The sequence below is a fragment of the Cavia porcellus genome, unplaced genomic scaffold (genome assembly GCF_034190915.1).
Source record: "Cavia porcellus strain 051 isolate PalLab524CR breed Dunkin Hartley unplaced genomic scaffold, mCavPor4.1 scaffold_26, whole genome shotgun sequence".
NCBI lineage: Eukaryota > Metazoa > Chordata > Mammalia > Rodentia > Caviidae > Cavia > Cavia porcellus.
Window position 1 is genome coordinate 9902356 of NW_026947509.1, and position 27137 is coordinate 9929492.

At 41.2% G+C, this 27137-nt stretch overlaps 1 protein-coding gene across 4 annotated transcripts in view; it reads left to right on the forward strand.

Annotated features, from left to right (window-relative positions):
- The window catches only part of Ush2a (usherin), a 658323-nt gene that overhangs the window by 322210 nt on the left and 308976 nt on the right, over nt 1-27137 (forward strand). For all 4 annotated transcript variants that reach the window (XM_063236705.1, XM_063236706.1, XM_063236707.1 and 1 more), the window contains 2 exons: nt 24362-24521; nt 25851-26022. In XM_063236705.1, coding sequence (XP_063092775.1) covers nt 24362-24521; nt 25851-26022 — 332 coding nt within the window. The remainder of the gene's footprint in view (nt 1-24361; nt 24522-25850; nt 26023-27137) is intronic.

Genomic DNA, 27137 nt, shown 5'->3' on the forward strand with positions numbered 1-27137 from the left:
TAAGGTCATATTCACCTGATCAAGGCTGCAGAGCTTGCTTATATCTTAGTGGGTAACAAAATTCAATCCTGACACCTGCACTAGCTCCATGACTACTTCACCACTCAATTGCAACTGTTCTAATCCAGGTTTCCCAACTGCTTTTTCATATTCTCAATTCAAAGATAATGTGGAAGCCATAATCACCCTCCGTGGGTTCTAGAACATCCTTCCCGTGGCATTGAGACCCCCTAGACCCTCTCATACTGTCCGCTATTTCTCAGGCTCTGATGTGGTCTCCTCACTTTTTCTTTCTCCTGTCCTCATAGATGTTGGTTTGCCCCATGGTTCTTAGGTCACTGCCAGAATATCCCTGCCGTGACCAATAATTCTTAACTCGGCTCACACATTTCTTTCTAAGCCATGAACACTTCTCTAAGTGCATACTAGACACTTCCGTGATGGGCATTTTACTTCAACTCCCTAAAACTGAATTTATTTTATATGCCTCCCCACCAATTTGCTCTTTTTCTGAGTTTCTCATCCTAGGAAACACTGACATTATTCATTCTTTTGCCTGAAACAAAAACCTGGATTTAATTTTGGATCATTTTTCCTTTTCCCCTCACACCTAATCTTAAACAGAAACCCAAGCTCTTTATGTGGGTCTAAAACATTTATCTGGTTTTTACCTACTTTTTTGGCCTTATGTCATTCTGCCCATTCCCATTTGTTTCTGTAATACTACACTGGTTTTCCTTCTGTTTGCGTTTATTTTTCAGATAGGATGTGACCTTTCCCATTTCTGAGCCTTTGACCTTTATGTTTCCTCTGACGGAAGTCATGTTTCCTGGTCCTTTAGAATGGATCATCATCTTGCTTTAGTCCTCAGATCTCATAAAACTTTCTCTGTGTTATTCCATGCAAACATGTGTGGGCATGCACACACACACACACACATGCACACACATACATGTGCACACACTAATTACTAAGTGCAGAAACACAACAAAAATTTCTTTTTGCCCCCTTTTAGCATGAGCACAGGAAAAACTCGATTGGTAGAGTTTCCTTTCTCCACAAGGTCATTCAAGGACACAGACAGATGCAGCTTCAGCCATGTTTTACACGTGACTTCCGGGATTCCCTGGAGTTCCCTCCACTGACCAGAGGATGTGGGAAGAAGATGAAGGAGAAATGTTGGAAAAACCCCAGGAGTGGGAATGTCATTCCTGCTCATATTTCAGGGGCTAAAGCTGAGGAGATTGAGTGGTTAGCTGAGCAATACCCATGTGCCAGCTCACAGTGCTGTGGAATAAAAACTGGTGGTCAACTTAACACCAGTTAAATCATTAAATCAGCAATGGTGCTAAGTATAGACAGCCCACCTGAGGGAAGCTGCCAACATTAAAAGTGACATGGAGAGGAACAGTGGGGCTGTTGTGGGTTCCCCTAACCATTGTTGTTTGGAGCTGTTGATTCTCCTGAAGGAGTTTCCTCCCTGATGTGAATTCAGCCATTATTCCCAGAGGAGCTCTGGACCTTGTTGAGAGTGGCCGCGGTTCACTTTGGGCGAGCCCTGATCCTTACACTGAGCATCGCTCCCTGGCTCGGGAGGGGAAGATGTGTGCTATTTAGCTTCCAAGAGAAGCTGTCATGCTGGGTTCCTGGCATGTACTAGACTGTTCTCATTGTCAGAGGAGCTCGGGACCTCACTGTCACTGAAGATGGCTGTCGTACTTTTCAGGGCAGCCCTGGTCCTTATTTTGAGTGTGACTTCTTGGCTTCAGTATAGAACTCCCAACCAACTGGCACAGATCCTTCACCCACCCTGCTGGAATAGATTTTGTAGCTGGAATAGATCTTTGAGCTTTTCTAGCACACATCCATAAAACAGACTTGCATGAGTCATTATCGTGGACTCTAGGCCTCCAGTTGGACTTATGGGAGGCACTGTCATGGAGTCTAGGTCTTCAGCTGGACTCATGGAGGACATGGCTTTGGGATCCAGGCTCTCAGCTGAATTTTCTAGGTCTTTTAGTGTTGTGGACAGATTTCCTGCACTTTCTTGTATTTAACTCTGGGTGACCATCATAAAATAATATTATAAATTTGGTGTCCTGTAAAATAATTACTCTCCTTGTATCCACAGACTACAATACATAGTTCTGTAAGTCAGAAGTCTGTATGGGTTTAGTTGGATTCCTGATTTGGGTCCTCCAAAGCCACCATAAAGGGATTGGAGAGTTTAGACTTTCATCTGAAGGCCATGGGAAAGAATTTACTTCTTCTCATGTAAGTGCTGGAGGAGCTCAGCCGCTTGCTATTGTAGGCCTAATACCCATGTGTCCCTGTTTGCTGTCACCTAGGCACTGAGCTCAGCTTCTAGAGGCTACCCTGTCACAGGTCCCCTTCATCTCTGCAAGAGAGATTGTGCCACTTTGATGCTAAAGTTGGGCATATGATCTAAGATAGACCAATCAGAATATTTCCTAATTATGTAAATATTTTCAATCTGGTGCCATTGGGCTAGTCACCAGCCACCAGGGTGTGAATTCAAAGCTTCTGCTGAGTACACCTCCCAATCTGTAGAGCCAATGTATTGCCTTAGAGAACAGACCTCCGTTCTAACTAAATCCACCTGCTCGTGCTCAAAATGTCCCTGCCTCACACCTTCAGCTGGAGAAAGCTGCACACGTGCTCCTAATCCAGAGTGCCCTGCCCTTGGTTTCAGTTACACCTGGCCCACTGCAGGGTGATTATATTAGATGGAAAATTCCCTAAATAAAATTCATAAATTGTGAGTAATTTTATATTGTGGTGTTATATTTATTTTATGTCGCTCTATTTTGTTGGTATTGTTAATCTCTTGCTGTGTCTAATTTTTAAACTTTGCCATAAATATGCATGTGCACAGGAAGAAACTTATATGTACTTTTTGCTGCTGTCCATGGTTTCAGGAATCCACAAGGCCTTTACAGTGCGCCCCCTGTGGTTAGAGGAGAGCACTGCATCTGCACCTGTAGAATTCATAATCATCTGAGCCCCTCCAAGGGCATCCTGTTTCCCTGTACAGGGCGGATGTGTGCGAGAATCCCAGGAAATTAACCGCTTCCAGCCTCATCCCAAAGGATGAGAGTCGATGAGATTCAGTCTTCAGCAGGGTTCTGAGGTAGCATCGTTCAAGCGTGGCTCTTACTATCTGTGACATAGCTAAACCCTGGTTTTTGGGCAGAAGGGTTATGACAGCTACTGCCTTGGGAACTTAGTGAAATAGAGAGAAAAATGATCAGCTTAGTGTTTGTAACTATGTTTTGAATACATTAAATGGTCAACACCTACACAGTTGTTGCATAAATAATAACACTACTTTTGTATCATAATACTCCTAATGCAAAGAAAACTTCTTAGAAATAATAAAACTATTGCTATGGATAGCAAAAATTTTTAATGCAAAATATCTTCTTTAGGCATATATGGAAACTACAAATACTCTAGTGTACTCTAGGAAGAATTTGTGGAGCACCTATGGACCCTAGAGTTTAGATATTCCACTTGTGACTAAGATCATGCTATTCTCCCTCAAACCATTCCCAGTTCAGATGCTTAGACACAGCTACCTGAAACCAAATGGGGTGCTTTTCAGCTTGAGCTAAGGTTTCTAACAGAAATGCTAACAAAAAGGAGATGTACAAACCAGGGACATACAATGTCACAGCAGGTATAAACTTTTGCAGGATTTGGAGTCTCAGAACTGAGGTCAACCGCAGCACAGGGCAGAAGGGTTAGCAAGGGAGTGTTAGGTACTTCCCAAGAAAGAAGTGAGGCAAATTTCAAGGTTTTAAGCATCCTGTGAAGTGGGCCACAGTATGAAGCAGGGAAAGAGTTGGATAACCAAAGGTGCCAGGGTATGTTATCAAGACATCTGAATATTGCTCTGAGACAATGAAAAACTATTAAAGGATTTTTGGCAATGAAATAGCAGGAGCTAAGCAATGTTTCAGATATAAATAGTTGAAACATAGGATTATTCCCAAACAGTCAATCGCTCTCTGGTCCATTCAATAAGCAAAGGGGCAAGTGGGTTAGAACTTTAAATACAAAACCCTAATTGGATTTAACAATACAGATGGCCGAGGGATGAGGAGGAGAAGAGAGAAAAGCATTATGTTTATTTGTTAACAGCTCTATTGTATTATATTTCTGTGCATTAGTCAGTGTAAAATAAAATCTGGTTATTTTAAATCCTTTTAAATAGTGTTTAAATATTTCCTGATAGCACAATCTGCTAAAGTATTTACCCTTGATGCAGATTTCCATTAACCTTGTTGCAGATTCTAAGCTTAAAACTGTATTTTTTAGGGGCCTCAATTACTGAGAAAAGCCTAGTGACATCATTATAAAGCCACATCTGGATAAGCTTAGAGTCTTTGTCTTTCTATCCGATTTAGGGAATTCAGTGAACTATAGAATACCACTGTTAACGGATCCTGCATTTCAGATTATTAGGGTACCCTTTCTCTAACAATCCTGGCAGAGATGGATTAAAACCTCCAAGGCTGTAAGTGATATAGAAAAATACCCAGGGCACACATACCAGGCATCTTAGCAGAGAATTCTTGGATGTACAAGAACAAAGGGCAGAAATTAAATTGAAAGTATTTTTTCCTCGGGTTTGTTGTCAATATTTTTCGTTGTTTTGAGAGATTCTATGTGAATTTTTTGTTGCTCCACAGGATAAAATTCTCAAAACTTTATAATTTTCATTTAAAAATATCTCTACACTGTTGTTTAAAAAATTAATGCCCAGTGTCTTGGTTACTTTTCTCTCATTGCTGAGACAAAATACTCAACACTCAAAGTGAAGGAAGGAAAGGTTTTGTTTAGCTCACTGTTTGTGGAGGTTTCGGTCCATAATCAGCTGGCTCCAAGGCAGAGTGGCATGGCACAGGGGCAACAATTCAAGGCAAGAGCCAGCAAAAGCAGTGAAAGAAAAAGGGGGGAAAGGCCTCTTCTCCTCCTTTACAGTGTATGCATGCTACCCCTCACCCCCAGGGCAGATGCAGCACTCACAAAATCTCTGTTTCCTCCTGTTGCACAGGGTGAGGGTATTTACAAAGTAAGGATTCTGATTCCTTGCTGAATCCCTTAGTTAAACCTAAACTTCTCAAGTGTATACAGTATATCAACCATAACACCCCGGAAAACATTACTTCTTTTAAGCAAGTTAATGATGAAACTGATTAGAAAGCATTTTTTAATTCACTCAATTACTTGATTTCTATCTTAAATTGGAGCTAATTTTTACAATATATTTGGTCTCGTTCATGGAAAAGTTTCAGTGCCCCCAACACAGTGATTGTTCTTCCATCTAATTTTTACAAAGTAAATTTATTTACTTATTTCTTAGTCCTAAATCCTGCTCTCCCAGTGGTGAGGGAGATAGGAATCCAACTACGTCACCTGTACCTCCCTCAATATTCTGTTCTCTAAGTAACGCATTGGCTCTGTGGATTGGAATACGTGGTAAGCGGCAGCTTTGAATTCATACAACGATGGCTGGAAAACAGCCTAATGGTTCTGGATTGAAAATACTTACATAATTAGGAAATAGCCCGACTGGTCTACCTTCGATCACATGCCACACTTTAGCACCAAAGTGGCACAAGTCGGTTACTAAGAGAGCAAAGAAATATCCTTGAGAAATTTACACTGACCTTGCACCGCATTCCAGATGTTGACTCTTACAATTCTAAAACTTGGCTCCTTTGTTATATTTGCAAAAATTAGAATTCTGCTGCCAATGAAGTGTAGCCTTATTACCTATTTGTAACTTTTTTGAGCATAAATTTGGTTGACAAATATGTCTCCTTTGGTATCATCCAACTTGGTGTTCATTCTTTTGAGAATTTCTCTTATTTTTTGTCATCTTTGAAATTTTCAAATCAGTTGGTACATGGCTTCTTTCTCAAAATAATAAATCATTTTTTTTGTCTTTTTGAGACAGATTTCGCTATGCCATTCAAGCTGGCTTTGGGTTCACTTTGAGCCCAGGGTGGTCTCAAACTTGCAACGATCCTCCCAAGTGCTGGGATTACAAAATTGCACTGGCTATAAATCAGTTTTTAGATTCTTTGTCTAATTCATCCTGAAGAAGGGCCTTCCTTGCTTCTCATTTTTATCTTTAGCACCAAGACATTATCTCAAAATCCTTCTTACATGAGCAATTCACCAAGCTCTATTGTCTACATTGTCCCCAAACTCTAAATAGATTAAGTAATTTTTATTTATTTATGCATATTGACCATGTATATTTAAGTCTATCATGTAGTATTTTTCTAGCACTGATAAAATTGCTGAATATACAGGGTTAAATTTCATGGAACCTATAATTACTGAGTTGTAAATTGTTTACTTTTTGTTTTGACCAATTTTAATCTTACAACTAACACTAATAAAATAAAATAAAATAAAATAAAACATAATAAAATAAAATAAAATGTAGTAATAAGTAGTATTTTGAACATTGACTCTAGATTCTATGACTTTTTTATTTTAGTGTGTTTGAGGTTCCTCCAGTTATTTTTCTAGCCATAAACAGAGATATAGCATAATGAAATAGTATAACACAACAATGAAACATAATTAAAAACTAGTGAACGCTAATATACTATTTAGATCACATTAGCTAATATCTGGTATGCACACTGGAATATTATATTGTTATTAATAGAGTAAGACAATCTTCACCCTTAGGAGAGCATCTTTTAATTATATTGTAAAGCACACTGTATGGAAGTATATTTGATGAGCTGCTAAACTTGTATAGTTAACTGTATATGTGCAAAATACCTTTAGAGGTACACACAAGATTTTAAAAATTGATAAGCTACTGAAAGAAAACTGGGTACTTCAGTACCACGCATAGAGGGAAATTTAATTTTCATGTAAGTTCTATTGTACTTTTAGAGATTGTACCATCCAGTTATGGTTTGTGTCTAGATGTCCCCCAAAGTCCTAATGATGTCATAAGTGGGGCTTTTTCAGAGGTGACTAAATCCAGAGTGTGTGATTGATTCTTGGTGTAATGCTGGGGTTAAGGGTGTGTGATTGCAAAGTAGTGCACTGATTGGTTTGGCACCATCTTGATCCCTGCAGTGTGGATACAGTGGAAGGGACAGAGAAGCTTAGCTTGTACCTTGCTTGCTTGATTGCTTTGTTACCTACCACCCTGCGTTGGAGCCAGCAGATTATGGACTAAAACCTCTACAAACTGTGAATTAAATAAATTTTCCTCCCTTAACGTGTGGGTGTCAAGTAATACATGTCATCCATTTAAAATTAAGGGCAATTTATAAATATGACTGTCATCCTCCTTTGTTGTGTATAGTCCAAAATCTCTCTGGTAGGGCTCTGAAACCATGGGTGTACAATCCATACTTAACATTGTGTGTTGTCCCACACATGCATACCTATGACAGAGTTTAATTTATAAATTAGGTGCAGTAAGATATTTGCAACATAATAATAAACTAAAATAACTAGGACAATGTGAAAGTTATTTAAAATTTCTTATCTCTGAATTTTGTCACTTAAGTTTTGGATTATGGTTGACTATAACTAAGATTCTTGGAAGTGACACAGTGGATAGTGGCACCACTGCATTACAAAGAGGTAAATTAAAAATATTAAAGAAACCTGGAAAAATATAAATAATAAAAATTGCCCACAATTCTGCCTACTAGAGACAATTACTAATTATATTTTGGCTTGTGCAGTTAAAGTCTTCTATGGTTTTTTTACTGCATAGTGACAATGCACATATAATTAGAATCAGACAGTTTCAAATTTTACCACCTTATAGTAATGTGAGCTTGTTACCAAATATAGAATTATTTTCTGAACCATACTTTGAATGGCTATATCATATTACAAAAGATGTTTCGTAATACATTAAAGCAAGTTGTTGAACTATTTTAGTTATTTCTAATAACTCTATATTATGAACATTGTAATTTCAACATTGTTTTATATGAATCTGTATGTGTACATATGAGTTTCTTAACATTAATTCCCTGAGTTTTTGTGTTATGGTTGTATTCACCTTCCTGTATTTAAAATATTCTTAACACGCGTTATGATGCTAATTGTTTTCACAAATCTGTATTACATTTTTTTTTATTGTTTACATTTTACTTTGCTCATGTTGGTTTCTTAAGACATTTTTGCTTAATAATACAGCTTAGAAATTGTTTTCATCATGTTTTCCTTAGAAAAAGTTATTTTTCTTAACCTCAAGAATAAATGTTTCATTGTTTTCCTTGATAATTTATACCTTAAAAATATTTTAACATGTGCCAGTTTTTAAATTACCCAGCGATATATAAAAGTTTACAAAGTATTTCTATTTTGTTGATGAAGAATAAAGATTATAAAAGACTTAATTGATTTGTCTAAAATCATAAAGATAGTTAATAGCATAACTAAGACCAGAATTGGAACTCTGATAATATTCTGACTCTCAAATTTGAACCAGATACTTAAAGTATAAGAATGACAGAATGTGCCATTAAATTATTAGTAATATTTAGTGGTGTCAAAATATTAATACAAAACTAATAAGATCTTCACATTATCAATGCACTCTTAAAGACAACATGTCAATTACAATGTCTCTTATTCAAATGTTAGGCATCAGTTTTTAGAGCTTAAAGCAAGCTACTGAAAACATGCACTCATCAATCGAAGGGGGAGGTAAGTGTAGAAAATATACTTGTGTGCAGAGTGGGACTCTGGTGGGGGAAAGGACCAGGTTTTCAGTGCAGTGATGCAGCCTAAACTGGAATTTTTATGACTCTGTTGCTGCATGAGTTCACATATCCCTGATGCAATTAACTGACACACACAAATGGTAGGAATCAGTTACCCAGTGCTGCTATGACAAAACACTACAAGCTGGGGACTTAAACAACAGGGTTTTATCTCACGGCTGTGCATACCAGGAGCCAAGATCACAGTGACAGAAGATTTGTTTTCTTTTGAGGTCCTGGCCTTGATTTGCAGGCAGTTGCTTTCCTCGGCACCCCTTCATGGTCTTTCCTCTGTGATTTGGAGCATCCAGGTTTCCTCCTCTTCTATGTAAAATAGAATTAAGACTCATCTTCCTGCCTTTGTGCTAATGTAACTCACCCTATATTTCCTAGTCCCCCACCATTATACTCTGAAATACAGGGAATTCCAGTTTCTACACATGAATTTTGGAGGCACAAAATTCAACCCATTTGGAATGACTGGGCACAACTGCGGCTCCCTCGTCTCACCTTCTGTGCTCTGCTAGAATTGTGGATTGACTGACTTAGTTGTCTTCCTCACGGAACCCTGGGCAGGAACTGTCTTGCACATTCACTCCATCCTGAACATGTATATAGCAGGAGAATGTGCTAGTCAGCTTTCCAGAACTGCAACAAATACTCAAAGTAATCCACTTAGACAGATAGTTTATTTTGGCTCATGGTTTTGGTGGTTTCAGCTCACGGTTGTTGTGCCCATTGGTTTTGGGCCTGCCAGGCAGTGCACGATGGTGGGGAGGTCATGGTGAAGGGCAGTCACTGATTTCATGGCAGCAAGGTAAAAGAGAGAGGTAGGAAGAGACTGGAGGCCCACAGACTCCTTCCAGGGCATGTTTCCAGTGATCTAGCATGCCCTGTGACCCCAGGTCTTCAAGATTTTACTACCTCTGAGGAACAAACCTTCACCACGTGGACTTTTGTGGTCAATTGTCCATAGCTGAGAACTATAAACATTATTTCAAAAATGAAAGAATGTATTTTTAAGAATTCATATGAAGACTGCCTGTCATTATGTGAAAACTGTGCTGGGATATAGAATGCCTGCCTGGTAGAGATGCTGAGAGACAGAGCAGACTGTGGGAGGCTGCCCTCAGTGGGCTGGCATCAGAGAAGTGATGTGGTTACCAGAGGATGGGTGCAGGGGAGTGATTTCCAGGCTCCTGGTGTCCAAAGAATCAGAGGAGACACACGGAGAGGGTAGCCGTGAGGTGCATTTAGCAGTGAGGTGAAGGTGGACAAGGAGAACCCTCTGCAGAGTGAGACAGCAGTGTACAGACACACAGCAGCTTGGAGGATAAGCGCAGTGGTCTTCCATGTCTAGAATTCCTGGGCTGACTTTTCCTTCCTGCAAGCAAGGAATTGGTACAGTGACCTATCAGAACTCACATGGACTGGTGCCAGGTTTAAACTGTCCTGTGGAAGGCTCATTTGGTTTTGCAACAGATGTAAAAGAAAAGTTTAAAGTACCTGCTTTTCTTAGGTCCTTGGTACAGGGTTCAGAGTCCACAGAGTCATCCTGGATCCTGGATCAGGGGCTCCCATGTCTGTGTGACTTTGACAGACTACCCTGGTGTTTGATCAATTTTGCCCTAATTCTAGCCTCCTGCTCCAAGATGTCCTCATGGTTGACGTATTTCTTGGGCTGGTGTTTTCTTCCTCTTTCTCTGGGCTGTAGGGTAACATGAACTACTACAAAATTCATAAGCACACAATTTGTGCAAAAGCCACTATGCAAAAGCCCTCTCCTAGCTAAAACTGACACATTCGATTAAAATCAACCACAAACTTGGTCAATTTTTTGAAGTATCAAAGAAATGATGTGCATAACTTTGATATAATTCAACAAAAAAATTGGTGCCTTGGAAACATTTTTGTGTACATTTTATTTTTTACACTACTGAGATGGGAACTTGCTATGTGGCCAACACTGTCCTAGAACTCCAGGTCTTGAGTAACCGCCCTGCATTGGCCTCCTAAGGGTTTGCAGATTCATAGGTGGGCCCGGATGTGTGGCAGATTGGTACAAATTTCAAAAGCAAAGGGCCTGTTCTTTTCTGAATGAGAAACTTAGAGGGCTTGTTGGAGCATGACTCAAGGTATCGGCGAAGTGCTCCTGCCTCTGTCTTAAAATAACAGCACTTCAGTTCCTGTGTTGCCTGTTTGCATATCACCTCAGAATGAGAAAGAGTTTGAGTAAAAAAATCATTCCATTAGAATTTTAAAAATTTCGTTTCATACACCCCACCTTTCCGAAGGCTGTCTTGCAGCTATGATATTGTTGTGTTGGCCTGTTTGTGTTTTTCTTTCCTATTGCAGAATTATATATAAGCCCAGAACTCCTCGGAATATGTTACCCAATTTGCAAATTTTTGATATCAATTTCATGTGGGAAGATTGGAAAGTCTCTTTCTGCCACTTATGTACCTTATTATGCAAAACTATCCAGAGAATGCTGGCCATGTATTCTGTTGCGTTGGAACTCTGGGTATCGAAAAGACAACATAGATGATTTTAACAGGTTCACTTCTGCCAAATGATAGCTGTAAAGTTAAGCTTCGTTTTAAATATATAAATCAAATAAGTAGTTTGCCATGTACCTTTAGTGTAAACTGAACTCCAGCTTTTGAATAGATATTTTTCAAATACAGTCTCTGTGGAAAACTTGCTTTGTTCGAAAAAAAAAGTTATAAAAATTGAAGTTTGGCTTTCATATTTTATGTTATTTCATTTTACTGGTAGCCTCATCTATTCTATCACTATAAATACACTATCTTAAAAGACATGCTATAAATAAAATTAGCTTGTAAGTATTAAAATTAACTTTTAATCACACAATTAAAGAACAGTATCTGTATATAATTCAGAAAATAAAAGTCGTATAGAACTGTACCATGAAAGATTTTTTTAAAAATCCATCATAATGTTGGTGATGTGTGAAATATAATTCAGAGAAAGATATTAGCTCTGGGGCAAATAAATGGGTGCATATTAACTTATTTTCTCTCTTTGCCTGATGACCGTAGTATCACAGCTGAGTTTATATGTTACTAATGCTCTTATAATCTATTTTATATGTACTTTAGTTTGTTACATGATTTTTAAAATATCCTGAAAAATGAAAAACTTGGGGCAATAATAAGATATGCTTAGTTTGATCTGGAATTTTATTTCTGTGTTTTGATGCCAATAGCCTGATTGTAATTTATTGTTAATCAGTGAATTTTAATTCTTCTTTAAATCATTTTTTAATAATTCAGTATCTTTTACAGGAGACCCATAGTTATTTGTAATTTGACACAAATATTCTTCTCCAAACATTTGCTGCCTTATCTTATAATTTACTGAAACAGTATGAAACAATTTAGAACACTGGGTATGTGTGTGTATGTGTGTGTCTATAAGAGAGAGATTACTTGAGTAAAAATCGGTTATTTTTCTCTCTTCAAGGTCAATGACTATGCGTGTCTATTTTTTTCTCCTTTGTTGTTTTGGTTTGTCTTGGTTTGTTTGTCTTGAAGAGTCTCTGGGGGGAAAACAGGAAAGTTCGTGTTTAGAGTACACAAAAGGGAAAAGTGACAGTGACAGTGTTCTGCCTTTTTACCACCTATAAGCTACCACTGCCTTCCTGGAATACACATCTTTCAAGGCACTGTCAGTCTAGGAGATGTACATGTGAACACATACTTGTACACAGAAACCCAGTACATGTGATTTGAGGTGACTTCAAATGGAAAGAGACAATTTATCTCAACATTTCCCCAGTCCCATTACTCTGAATGTGCAAATGAGCATAATTGGTCCTTTATAAATTTTTAGTAGTACACATTTGCAGTGCGTGGTGATTCTCGCGGGGAGTTCCAGCGCCTTACCCCTTTCTGTGGGTGTCTGCAAGCTCCCTTCCCACCCATCCTCCCTCCAACTCTGGCTTCCCTTCGCATTTGCATAGGCTTACCAATTTTTCCTCAATTCTCTCTTTTTTAAAAAAGAAATCCCTTTTGCCTTCTTTCCCTCTCCTCTTTCTCCCTCTCCTATTCATCTTCTAGTTTGATAAAAGATCTCTCTGCTTTCTATGATCTATCTTTCATTGTGCTCTTTATTAATACTTGAGTTTCCTGTATAAGAGAAACCATGTGATATTTCAGCTCATGTGTCTGATTTATTTCACATAACATTATGGTCTCCCTACAAATGACCCTTCTTTATGGCAGGCTAGTCTTTCACTTTTTCATTGTCCTCAGTCTGTCTATTGCAAACTAAATGTCTGTCTTTCTGGGAGTTTGTAGGGTTTTCTAACTTGAACGGATCACCAAGCCCAACACCAGTTGACCAGATGCTCACCCAGCATCTCCCGGGCTCACTCTGGATAAACACCATCATCTCCAGCACTGGGAATCAACCCTCCTGCTCCTTTACTGCTGTTCCCCCAGGCACCTAAACCTGTCCCATGCCTGTCCTGGTGGTAGAGTATTCAGCAGGGGCCACCTGAGACCACCCTGGCCAGCCAGATGCCTAGGGCTTCCCTGCCAAGGAAAGTTGTGTAGGTCAGGTCCCGTACACGTCTGCCTCCAGGCACAGCTCGTGTGCAGCCTGGTGCGACCCCAGTGAGAAGGCCATGTCAGGAACGGCAGCAGGGGAATGGCCTCCTCCCTATACGACTCTTTCTTTGCTGAGTCCTGGCACAACAGTGACCACATTTGAGTTTCTTAATACCTGCTGAAGAAAACAGATATTTTTATTTTTACTAAATACATGAGTCTGAGTAAACACACACAGGCATCTTCTTAGGACAATCTGCATCTTCTGAGATCACAGACATCATGCCCAGCTCTTGCTCTCAAGACGAATTCTTCAAAATGATTTTCCATGCTCACTGTAAGTAGCCTTTTCCTGGGGCACCTCATGAGCTGTCCTGTGACACTCAGACATACTTGGATCAATACTGTACCCAGCTTTGTTCCTCCCTCCACCACCACTCCATACGCAAACCGCTCTGTGCCAACCCCAATACTGAGGATGCTACTTCCAGTTTTAGTGCAGGTATGCATCCATTAGGTGCTCTTATTTCATGATGCACCAAAGAAAAGAAAAGATAGATTAGGGTTTTCTAGAATGCAACCTGAAGGGAGAGGGAAGGAGGGGTGGGAGAGAGAAACAGAGACAGAGACAGAGAGATAGAGAAACAGAGAAACAGAGAGAGAGACAGAGACAGAGACAGAGAGACAAAGAAGAGGAGGAGGAGGAAAAGAAAAGCAGGAAAACAGGAAGAGGAGGAAGGGCAGAAGAAAAAAAGAAGAAGGCTGAGGGAGGGAGGGAGGCAGAGGTCCACCCTTGCCTTGGAAATTCCATTTTTAAGAGTTTATGTTAAAGAATTAATGAGAAACTGTTATGATTTATGTCGATGGCCCCCAGGCCTCATGAGTTTGCATTGTGCATTTGTGATTGGTTCATTGTCTAGCACTTGGATTGATGGTGTCAGTGCTACACCCATCTAGGGGTGGAGCCAGGATGTGATGTAATGGCAGGAAGAAGGTGTGTCTTGCTCTTTTGCCAGTTTGTGCCTTGCTGTTTGCAGCCACCATGAATGGCAGCCCCGCCATGCAACCCTGCTTTGGAGCCAACTGAATATGGACTGAAACCTCCAAAAACTGTAAGAAATAAACCTTTCCTTTCCCAACTTTGGGCATCAGGTATTTTGTTTCAATGACAAGTAAAAAGTAACTAAGACAGGAACATATTTACTGATAGACTAAGTCTACATCAAGGGTCATGGCAGGAGTAAAAGCAATACCATGTCAGCAGGAAGAGGGATCATTCAAACAGAGGACTTTGAGAAGCCTTCCTGTGGCACTTGGCATGTGATGTGCATGTGAGGGTGTCCTGAGACTTTGCTGAAAAGGAAATGTGTGGTTCCCACCACTCCAGAGGAGGTGGCTCTGGATGGCAGAGACTCTTTCCTTTCTCAAGCTGCACTGCCGAGTGCGGGGCTAGGCTGGAGTACGTGTTAAGTTAATACTAAAGAATGATTGTGGGCTGCATGGAAAACCATTCTAGGTGATACTTAACAAAGCCGCTGCCTACGTAATGGTGCTTATGAATAGTGGTGGCCAGCGTCACAGCTGTTATGGTCACTGACTCCACAGCATCTTCCCTTCATCATATTTGATTGAGAAGCTGGTTCATTCATTTATTCTTTTCTTGCTGTGGATAGCCAGACACTTATTACTCTGTCAGTTTCCTTATTAACTTCTGCTGCTTCGTAACATGTCATGGGAGTGTTATCCTGCCACATGTCATCTGACACCAAAGTTTCTTAACAAATATGACGGTCATGGATATCTGAAAGGAAATGCTTAGCCAAGTGCTGTAACTAACAGTTGAGTGGCAACCCTGGAGAGTTATGTTTGGGGGTACCACAAGCCAGCTCCTGGCCCCTCCCTTCTGAGTCTCTTCCTGTTTAAGGCCACTTGGTGGAGTGCAGCAGTGTGTGAGGATGGCTTTGTGTGTGTGTGTGTGTGTGTGTGTGTGTGTGTGTGTGTGTGTATGTGTCTGTGCATGCGCATGGGTGATAGGTTTACAGTATTAAAAAATCAGAAAACAGAATATTAGAGATACTCAGAGCCTGGAAAAGAGCTGTCTAAGACTACTGTCAGCCAAAAAGAAAAGAGGGAAATGTGTCATCCCTCATGGTCACTCTGCTAGTAGTGCTTGCCTTTTTCCCTCACATTACTGACCAATGACCCCCAGAAGGCAGGGCTATGCATCTCGCGTCTCCTGCTGCAATCATGATGGACGGGCTGGAGCCATCCTTCCTTCCTCCCTTCCTCCCTCCCTCCCTTCTTTCTTCCTTCCTTCCCTTTGGCTTTGTTACTGCATCAAATGCTCTAGTACTATTGGACTGCTGAGTGTGGCCAAAGCATTCGGAGTCATAGCAGATTGCCATTAAAAGATTTATCTTTGTTCTGAAGAAGCTTGTAACATCTTGGATCAATAGAGTTAGTATAAAGAAGCTCACAAGGGAGATTTATTAAAAGGGCAGATTACATGGAGGAGAATCAGGAGATGCTCCATGGGTAATATTAATGATGAGCAGGAACTTGATAAAAGGGAGAGATGCAAATTTCTCCGATGAGGGTGAAAATATAATCATGAGTAGAAGAATGTGTCAGGCTTTGTAACGTAATTTCTGTAGGCTTCAGATAGGAGTCCTTGTGGAGCCAAAGTGAGTCCAGCTCTGCCGGTTAGTTTAATAGCACCAGACTGATCTTGATGAAGACCACTTGCTCACACTAAAGACCTAGAAAATCCAGCTGAGGGCCTGGATCCCACAGCAGTGTCCTGCAGGAGTCTAGCTAGACCTAGAAGACCCAGATCCTCCCACAATGCCTCCCACAAGTCTAACTGGCTGCCTGGAGCCCATGACAATGGCTCATGAAAGTCTGTTTTATAAATTTGAACTGTGAAGGCCCAAAGGTCAGCAGTGGAAGCTAGACATTCTATACCAGTGGGATAAAGGATCTGTGCCAGCAGGCTGAGGTTTCTACTGAGTATGGACTGAAACGTCCAAAAACTGTAAGAAATAAGCCTTTCCTTTCCTAACTTTGGGCATTAGGTATTTTGTTTCAGTGACAGGTAAGTAACCAAGACAGGAACATATTTACTGATAGACTAAGTCTACATCAAGGGTCATGGCAGGAGTAAAAGCAATGCCATGTCAGCAGGAAGAGGGATTCAAGAAGTAACGCTCAAAAAAGGACCAGAGCTCCCCTGAAAAATACCACAACCATCCTCAGTGACAAGGTCCTGAGCTCCTCCAATGACAACAGCCCAGTTCATATCAGGAAAGCCAGCATGACAAGTTCCTCCAGGAGAACCAGCAACTGCAAACCACACAGGAGAACCCACAACAAAATACTTCTCATCCTCATGTTTCCTGTATGCCAGCAGCTTTCCTCAGGTGGCTATCTATGCGCAGCACCATGCTGATTTAATTCACCTGGTGTTAAGTGGGCCACCAGTTTTTAATCCATAACAAATATCAAGTGACAGAAGATGTGGGCAGCCAGTATCTAGAGTGTTCCCGAAGTTTTGAACACCCAAGTGATTATGTATGGGAAAGATGCAAAAGAGAAAAGAAAATTAACAGCAGAAAAGCAGTGCATTTCACTTTTGAACCACTATAAATCTTACCGGAAACAGAGCCAGCTAACATCAGTTACATCATCAAAAAGCAAGACCAACTGCTTTTACATTTTTTAATAGGAGAAAGAGACAAGAAGATATAAATTCCTCAGTTTACACCAGGAGTTCAAAGAAAATCATTGCCTAGTTATTGGTTCATTTTGTAAATTGAGATCAATGGAATTCTCTGAAGAAGAGCATGAAATCAATCTTAAAATACCATCTAATTCATGGCCAGTACTGTAAATTATAGTTTGCTTGGCAGTAATTGGCCAGGTTTCCGTGCACAGGGAGGAACTTCCTTGTAAGGTGTCTGAGGTCACTGCCTGAGCATCCATTTCCAATGCGTATTTCAGGGTCTGCTTTTCCCTGTCCACTGCTCCCTGTGTTTCATCTTATGCAAATGATGCAATCAAGCAAATGGAAAACAAGATGTTGTTGCTAAGGGGCTCTGTCAAACAGTGGCCTTCCGTTTCGCGGGCTCCCCACCCTCCATTGACTGGACTCAGATGTGTGTACACACCTGCAGTTGTTTGAATCTATTGATCCATTGCATTGCCCTTGAAGAGCCTAATCGCATCTGGAGAGACACAGTACCAAATCAGCTGCCCTTACACCAGGGGCAGTGAGCTGCCATTGGATTTCCTCTTTGCTTTAAATTTTAAATAGGTAACTTCGTCTGTGGCTTTTCTCCCAAGGAACACCTTAGCCCTGCTCTCCCCTAACTTTCCTTTTCACTTTTTTAAAATCAACTCTTTTTTTTTGGGGGGGGGAAACATTCCCATTCCACCTGTTTATTTTTCACCCAACTATTCCTTTGCTCTGTACCTCATCTCGCCTCCTTTTTTCTTATTTTCCCTTAGCTGTTCTTTACTGCCTCCTCCATTTTACCAGGAATTTCCCCACCAGGCCACCAGTAGTTCCCTCTCCCTATGAATCAAGTTGGATCCTCTATCCTCTTCCTTTTCCCAGGGCTCATGATTTAAAGAACAGCACAGATGCTTCATCTTTTTGTGGAAAGATGCTGAGAAAGATCCAGTCCAAGATGGAGCATGCAAACATCAAAATGATTAGAAATTGAAACAAAACCTATTTAATCACGCAGGCTTCCTTTGGTGCTATTGGATAGTTTTCAGATTTTCAAAAGCAAAGAAAATGTCTAATTTTTTTCTGCAGTGATATCAAAGCAGTCAGATTTCCCAAACTAGAAATGTGGCCCAACAACTCACTTTTCCTTGTGAGTCAACTGGAAAAGGAAACTGGATGAATTTAATCCTGCCCAGGTTCTGAAAGGCTTGGAGTCCTAACTCAGCAAGATGGAATGAATGCCGACTGTGCACCTGGCATCAAGAATCTCAGTCTTGCAGACACATTCGCCTGTCTTTATGTTACGCATGTTTATGCCACAATTTAATCTGACTTCACTCCCGTGTAACATGGTATCAAATGAGTAACTGTCACTTTGGGGGTCCAGTCTCCTCCCCTGATGGTGTGAAGCACCCAGTTCTCTTGTTCTCAGCACCTGGGGCTTGGTCACCCCTGGTATTGACCCCTCTGTGCAGAGGGCTGGGAGCAGAAACAGGCCTGAGAACCCAGCATTCCTCCTCGCACGTGGGAACTGTGCCCGGGCCTTCGTGGCCCGCTCTGCCTACCGACACCCTTGGTTTCCCTGTGGCTTGGCCCATGGACCTCATCTGGAATTCCTCCTTGGAAACAACTCGGCACCTCTCCCGACAGCCTGCAAGTTTCTCTTTCCTTATTACTCTGCTTTCCCCATCAGTGGGGAAACCCATGGTGGGAAAAGAGGGTCTCACACTTCTGTTCCTCCCAAACCTTAGATCTGAACTTTGAGTCCTCTCTGTGCCCTTGGTGACTATCTGGAATGTCCCTTGCTCTTCCTGCTTCCTGCATGCTACTTATGGCTAAGTTCCAAATGGGTAACTTAGCAGAGGGAAATGCTGATCTGAGTTACATGCGTGAGAGAGCCGGGATCAGACATAGGGAAGGCAAAAGAAAAAGTGATAGTTCAACAGGGCTGTCGTATTGATCTCAGTCCCCATGGCAAGGGTTGGAGGACTTCTGAGGAGGGAGATGTACCTCCAACATTAGGATCCTCAAGATAAGATAAGCTCCTTGTCACCAAAGTTCGTGGGAAAACAGACCCATATAATAATGAGATAAACCAGGGATCAAGAGAGTTCTTGCCGGGCAGTCCCAGGGGCCCTCTGTGCAAAGTGGGCAACCTGAAATTATAGTAGGCTGTTCAGTGTGTCTGGCGACATCTCCCAGACACACCTTGGCGGTGAGAGAAGCGTTGTGCACAGAAAATTCTAGCGGTAGGAGTAGCTCACATAGGAGAGGACCGAGGAGAAGTAGGATGGGAAACCTCAGGACCGGCAAAGCGTGGCCCTGTGACATGTGACCAAAGACCATAGCCAGGAGCAAGAGACTCTCACACACATTCAAAGACCAAACTTCCTGTGGTGCAAACAGATTGATCCCGCCCACGTGACAGGTAGGGGAGAAGGACAGTAACCAGCCGGAGGATGCAGAGAGGAGACCTGAGATTTAGTTCGGAAACTGTTCCAGAAGTGCTGCAGCAGGGGAATGAGGACTCGAAGGCTGGATGAACGAAGTGGACGGGAAGGGCACTTCAGTGAGGAAGTCACAGGGAGGGCGGGCTCGGAGATGAGTCATCTCGGAGGATGCTGGAGCTGCCAAAAAGGGATTGTGATTGAAAAGCAAACGGTGCCAAGGCTGAGGTCACTGAGAAAAGGGTGAGGGGGACCGCGGGGGTGGGGTGTCCGTTAACTGGGCTGCGTGGACACTTCTGAGCGGAGGATTGGTATTGCAAAACTATTTTTTTCCAACCGTTATGTGTGTACGTCATAGACTCTTTGAAAAATACACAGCTCCAAAAACCTCTGTGCCCACGTGATAAGACACTGACCTGGTTGGTCTCCGTCTTCCGTTCTGCTATGAAACATTAGCACTCGACGATCATACCTTTTTTTTTTTTTATCGGTACCAGGGATTGAACTCATGACCGCCTGCTTGTAAGGCAGGTGCTTATGCTGCTGAGCTAAATCCCCAACCCCGACGATCATATCTTGCTGTTCACCTAGATCCAGCTTTGCCTTAGTTTTTACCAATGATTCTTTTTCCTCTATAGCCTGACAATTGTGTTCATTGGATTTTTTTGGGAGATTTTTTGGATATTTTGAGACATTATTATATTTCTGAGGGGGGAAAAAATGGCAATTTGATTAAGAGCCATGGAGGGCAGGCAGCCTCTGGTTTTGAACATTCATCTTCCTAAGAAATAAAAGCGTTCTAATCAGTCATCTCATGAAGCCTAGAGGTAGTGAGGTGAAGACGATAGGAAAGGAAATTATCTCTTTGAATTCAAAAGGTTTCCTTTCTTGTGGCAGGGGATATAGCTCAGTGGCACAGCACCTGCCTGACAAGCATGAGGTCGTGAGTTCGATCCCCAGTAAGAGAGGAAAAAGAAATTCATTCTTCTGAGAGAATGACAAGACAGAAATAAATGACAAAGCAATTTCTAGTAGGTTCTGATAGGCCACATCGTTCAGCTATCAAGGAAGATCACTCTGAGAGAGGTCAGCCTGATGAATGAGAAAAAGTCTGCCAAATGTGAGGGGGAAAATAGATTTTAGTGAGAAGGAGCAGAGCTTCAAGGGCCCCATAGTGCAGGCTTGGAGTGTGAGAGGAGAGAAACGCAAGGGGATGAGGAGTAAAGGATGCCAAAGTGCGGAGCGTCCCACAGTCCATTATTAGATTTTATTCTAGGAACAGCAGGAGGTGGCGGTGTTCTTGCTCCTGAGAATCAGAGGATTCCTCCTGGTTGACATTTTCCCGCTTCCTGAGAGCACAGAAGTGGTTAGAAAGGGACACCGCTGGACTTCTGCCACCATCTCTCCATCTGCCAGTGTTTGTACTCCACCCGCTGCGTCTCTTCCCTGTGGCATGGACTGTCGCTGCCCCTTCTTTGTCCAGCTCTTCCCTCTTGTACTACACTCGATTCTTTCACATATATAAAAACAGTCCTCTTTTTTATTTTCATTCATTATCAGTATTTTTCTTCCTTGTTAGAACATTCCCATCAGCACACGGCATACTTTTCTCTCATTTAAAGTATGTTTTAAAATCTTTGCTAGTCAGGGGTTGTGAGTAGTCAGGGGTTGTGAGTTGAACAATTAGAATCAGGACACAGAATTTATGGTCACCCAGAGTTAACACAAGAAACTCAGGAAACCTGTCCACAACACTAAAAACCCAGATACTCAGCCAAGGGCCTGGATCCACAGCAATGTCCTGCATGAATCCAAATGAAGACCAGAGCTCATGACAATACCTCCCACGGGTCCAACGGGAGGTCCAGAGTCCACAAGAAGGACTCACACCAGTCTGTTTTACGGATTTGTGCTGAGAAGGTCCAGAGGTTAGCGGTGGAAGCTAGAAAGTCTACGCCAGTGGAGTGAAGGAGCTGTGCTAGTAGGTTGGGGGTTCTATGCTGGAGCCAAGAAGCCACACTCACAACAAAGACCAGGGCTGCCCTGAAAAGCACCACAGCCATCTCACAGACATGGAGGTCCAGAGCTCCTCCGACAATAAGCACAGTCAAGGACGTGCCAGGAAGCCAGCATGATGAGTTTGTCCTGGAGATTAAACGGAACACGTCTTCCCCTCCAGAGCCAGGAAGCAATGCTCCATGTAAGGACCAGAGCTCTTCCAGGAGAACCAACGGCTCAAACAGCAACACCTAGAGAAACCCACAACGCCTCACTTCTCTTCCACCTCTCTATTTATGCTGGCAACTTTCCTCAGGTGGGCCACCTACACTCAGCACCATGGTGATTTAATCCAGCTGGCGTCAATTTGACCAGCAGTTTTTAATCCATAACACTAACTCTTACTAAATTGTAGTCTGTTGATGCATTCTCTGCTGTCCCATTTTCTAGCAGAAAATGATTCTGTTGACTGTCTTACTCACCTTTCTTCCACCCTTTCACATATGGGTTGAAGCCAGGCTGGGTGCCCACAAGTGTCCTCAATCTTCCACTGCGATTCCCCGTCACTGCCGTATTGCTAAACCCACTGGTCAGTCGTTAGTCTCATTTGACTCCAATTCTTACAGAATTTGCTGCTCTTGCCTTTTGGGACCTGCAGGCTCACTGTGTATCTCATTCCTAAGTCGGTCTTTCTTTGCCTCCTTGGTCGGCTTCTGATGTTCTCACTGTTGTTTAATGGTTGTTTAACGTTACACCAGGGCTCTGTCCTCCTGCCTCTTCTCTACTCTCTCATATTCTCACCAGCCTTAGGCACTCTCTCTAGGAGGCTGCCTCTCCAAAACATTTCTCAAATCACAGCCTCTTCCTGTCTCTTAAACTTGTATTCAAACTGCCTGCTAAACAGTTCCTACCAAGTTGTCTAACAAATTCCTGAATCTTACCATGTCAGAAATATGAACTCTATTTTTTCCTGTCCACGCCCTTCCTCAACCAAATGATGGCTCTTTCACCCTGCTCTTTGCTTACGCCAAAGCCTAGAGTCAGCCCTTGGCTTCTCTCTTCTACCTTTCTACAGTGTGCACAGTTCTATTTGGCTGGGACTCATTCTATGAAATACCAAAGTTTCCACGCAGCGAATCTGAGTTTATTCTCTGGTTCCATCTGAGTCCATGGCTCTCATGATTTTAACTTCCTGAGTCGCATGAAATGCCGGTCTGAGTTTAGGCACCCCATGTTGGACTTGCTGAGGTATACAGGGTGCAGCTGGGCCTGTCATCCCTGCAGTCCCTGGCCAGGCCACATTGCTTCACTTGCTTGGCCACTGCAAAGGGTCCCTGCGGGGTCCCTTCTGGTCACAGTGACTGAGGGTGTCCCATCTCATCTGAGCACCATTGGATACTTATAGGAGAGAAATGGTAACGAGAACATGGTTTAATGGAAAGGGCCCAGAATTCCATTTTGTGACCACTTTCTGTACTAAGGTAACTCTATTTACTGTAAACTCAGTTCTCCTTTCTTCTGATGACCTACATGTTTGGACAACTGGTTGTACTTTGCGTGAAAATCAAAGCTTCTTTTCCGAGTTTACTTTGCTATCATTGAAATGCAAAATCTATTTGACTGAATTAGGTTGCATTCCATTACTCTTTTAAACATGAAATTGCAATGGTTCAAGGTTAATGAGATTTAAGAATATGTGTTACTTAAATTGTGACTAATATACTTCAAAAAAACTGGAAAATACCGATTATTTTTAGTAGCAGAAAAGTGTGAATGATATTAAACCTTGGTAAACTTGAAGAAACTTTGGTTACATTACTTAGCACCTTTATAAATGAAGGATTTAGAGTATTTCAAAAAAGAATTAGGAAATTACAGATTAATTTATTCTAATGCAAGTGATACGGTAACTATTGCATAGGTTGACAGATACAAAGTACGGGGAAAGATCAGGGGAGGAAGAGATTATTTCAGCGAAGGGTATTATTTCACTTTTAGCGGCCCTTTTCCTTACTTAGCTCAACTCTATCAACAGCATCTCATTCACAAGTTCTTTATCCATTCATTCAAACATGTTTTCAAAACTAACAATGTGCTAGGCTTGTCTCAGACACCAAAGTTGCCAGATGACTTTAGCACTATCCTTTCTTTTAAGGTGTTCATTCCATTGGATCAGACAGTCATGTTAATAAATAATGATGACACCATGTTGTGAGTGTCATGCTAAGGTCATGTGCAAAGTACTAAGGGACACAGAGGACCGAATTCTAGATCCACCTTGCACCAGGGTGTCAGCAAGGAGTGTTAGGGACCTCTTAAGAAAGCAAAAGGTATATGCACAGAATCTGAAGAGTGTGAAGATCAAATAATAGTTGGTCAGGTAGACAGAAGAAGAAAGGAATCTGGCAAACAGAATTATGAACACAAAGTCCTTGTTACAGGCTATGTATTTGCATTTCAAAAGCAACTCCTGTTATCTTCAAATATGCTTTAAAATAATTTAATATCTCATTTATGTTTAACAAAGTCATTGAACTAAGACTAAATTCAGAAAGTGATTTACCTGGTCAATTTGAAGTCAATTTGGAAAAGTCATATAAGAGTTTGACTGACACTTGTCTGTTTGAGTGTAGGATGTTTAAGGAATGAAACCTCTTTAAATGTACTTGAATTTATTTTATTGCTATTAATTTTTATGCCTATTGATTCTTGTTGGAAGCTTCACTGTAACGGCACTGAGAGGAAGGCGTGCAGAGGAGGAGTGAGACCTGGTGAATAATAGGCGTGATCCTAAGTGAATTCTCCTTTCTTCTCTTGCCCTAGACTTAGGAGTGTTTACCTCTCACCACTTCCTCCTCAGTGCGTGTACCCACGTCGGGTGTACAAACAGCTCCTGGGTCCCGCTGCACACAGCACAGCTGCCCCCCGAACACGTGGCACCCCCCGTGGTGACAGTCTTGGATTCTAGGACTGTGGATGTACAGTAAGTAGAAATGTCGCCTCTATCATACACTGCTTCATGCAAGAATAATCCCAGTGAGTTCAATCAGGAAAAGGGCTTGTGACATCAGGTTAATTTTATTGTGATTAGATGCACAGAGGTGATTAGATCAGTGGTTCTGGGAACCTTTGATTACCTCTTGCCAACTTAATTTCCATCTTGTCCTTATACAATCAACTGCGCCCTGTATGTACGCAGAGTTTGTGCAAACTTCCATAAAGGAAAAACTGACCATGTACATACAGTCTACCTTCACGTATGTGTACTTGTGCAAGCATACATTTTTTCTTTGAGTGTGAACAAGGGCCTTCTTAGTTTTTTACTCCCTTGCAGTTAAAATTACAAAAGAGCTTTCACATCTAAGCATATTAGATCATTTCTGACATTAGGGACTTTTGTCCATTTCCTATTAAATGCAGTATAAGATCTATTGTATTACTGAGCTGCAATCTAGTAGCGCTCTGTACTAACCACAAATGCAACATCTATCTCTCATATATATCTCAGTTTCCTCATCTGCCGAAGTTTAGAGTGGCTAAATGATGCCTTTCCTTCAAGCTGAAAAACTTCAGATTCCCATCCCATTTTCCATGGAAGCTTCTGTATTAGCTTTTGTGGACTTCTGAGCTGAGCCACGTTGCTTGTCCCAGAAGATTTCCCACTGCTGCCTTTCTCACCTGAGCTATTTCCTATCTCTTCTGCCACTTCCCATTCTATCCTCTCATTCTCATGTAACCCTCCAGCCCTGGAACACCCTGGACTCTTCCTTCAGCCTCCAAATCCAAGCCGGCTTCCAGGATGAGACCTTAGGTATCTGGGCAGTGGGTCGTAGCCTCATTCATGAAGTCCCCTGACTGCCTCAGCCCCTCTAAGGTCCAACTTCCCTGATTTTTAGACTTATCTGTAACTGTGCATTTGACTCCTGCTTTTATTTAAGGAAAATTTTGTGATCCCTTCTCCTCTATTTTATAAGTTCTCAGATGTACTCTTTTTTTCAAATTTTGTTCAAGTTTAAATTCAAAATCAATACTCATACATTTTCATATTATCAGCTATTTGAAATTATAAGTAACTAAAGGGGAGAGATGATGTCATGTTTTCTTTCTGTCACCCAGAATAAGCATTTAATAACCACCTGGGTATTTGAGGGGGAATGAATCACTTTTGAGTGTTCAGTGTGGTGGGGTTTTTGTTTGTTTGTTTTTTGCAGTGGAACAAATCCAAGTTCCAATGTGTTCTTTGAAAATGTTGTACATTTCAGCTTTGACTTGAATGAATGACGATGATAATGCTGTATTTTTCTATTCCCAGGTGGAAACAACCGGGGAAACTCAATGGCATTCTGGAACACTATATATTATATATTTCCAATCGTACACATGGGTTTCCAGTTTGGGCCGTCGTCTATAACAGCAGTGAGAGTTCCCTTGGTCACAAGCTGCAGGACCTTATCCCTGGTACTGAGTACCTCATCAAGTTGGGAGTAAGTTCAGTTTTTCTGCCCCCTTCTGTTTGTCCTGCCTTTTCTCTCTCCCTCACTTAGAAAAAATAAGAAGGCAAAACACCAAAAACCTCATGTGTTGCTATTGATATAGAAAAGCCATTTCATATCCTAAATGTGAATTCTGTTGGTCCAATACCTGTGTTTTTCAATATTATGAAAAGTGTTGAAGTAACTATCTGATCGGTAGATTTCCCCAAATCTAATTCAGGATAATCAGATATTATTATTTCTGTTATCCAAAATGCATTATGAATATGTCTCAAAAATGTTTAGATTGGTAAATTTATTTCCCTTTGGATTTTGTGTTCATTAGAAAAAATAATGCACAGTGTGAAATGTTAGATCTTATATTTTTAAAAGAATATTTAAATAACACCCAGATATTTTACTGTACTGTGGTTTATATTACACTTATTTCAGAAGAAAAGTCATTTAATAAGACCTCAGAATCCATGTACTTGAGGGGTTTCTTAAGATAGATTGTAGTATTTTGTGATGCAAAAATAGCACTTTTTAGACAAAGGTCCTTTAAAAGACCTTGATATTACCGTGGAATTTACACTCGGTAGTTCCTTTTGTTTTTTTGATGAAATATAATCTTTTTTAAGTTTAATAGCACATCTGAAAATAACTGAATATAAACATGAGATTGTCCCTATTTGTTTTAAACACACTCTTCATTTTATAGCAATACCTAGATCAGGATATTTGCTTTGATAAATGCCATAGAAAATATTCTGCTCTTGATTATGAATAAATTTACATTTATGTAGACACTGCGTATGCATTCATTTTACTTAACAGGCTCTTGAATGCTCTAAATATTATACCACGAGAAAATAAACTGCATTCAACTACTGCTAACTGTCTGACTTGCTGCCTTGAGAAAGGGCAATCAGCAGACGTTAAAAATCCTGTCCAAGACTCACAGTGCACGCCTCGGGCTGCAGCATAGCAGCCCGGCTCACAAAGGAGCAGTCCGGGGTCTGCACAGCTGCGTTCCTCAAGAAGTAAGACGTATACTAACTTCATTTTCGAAAGCTAATGTGAAGCCCACACTGTTTTCAAAACACTAGTAGCATCAAAATCAAGAA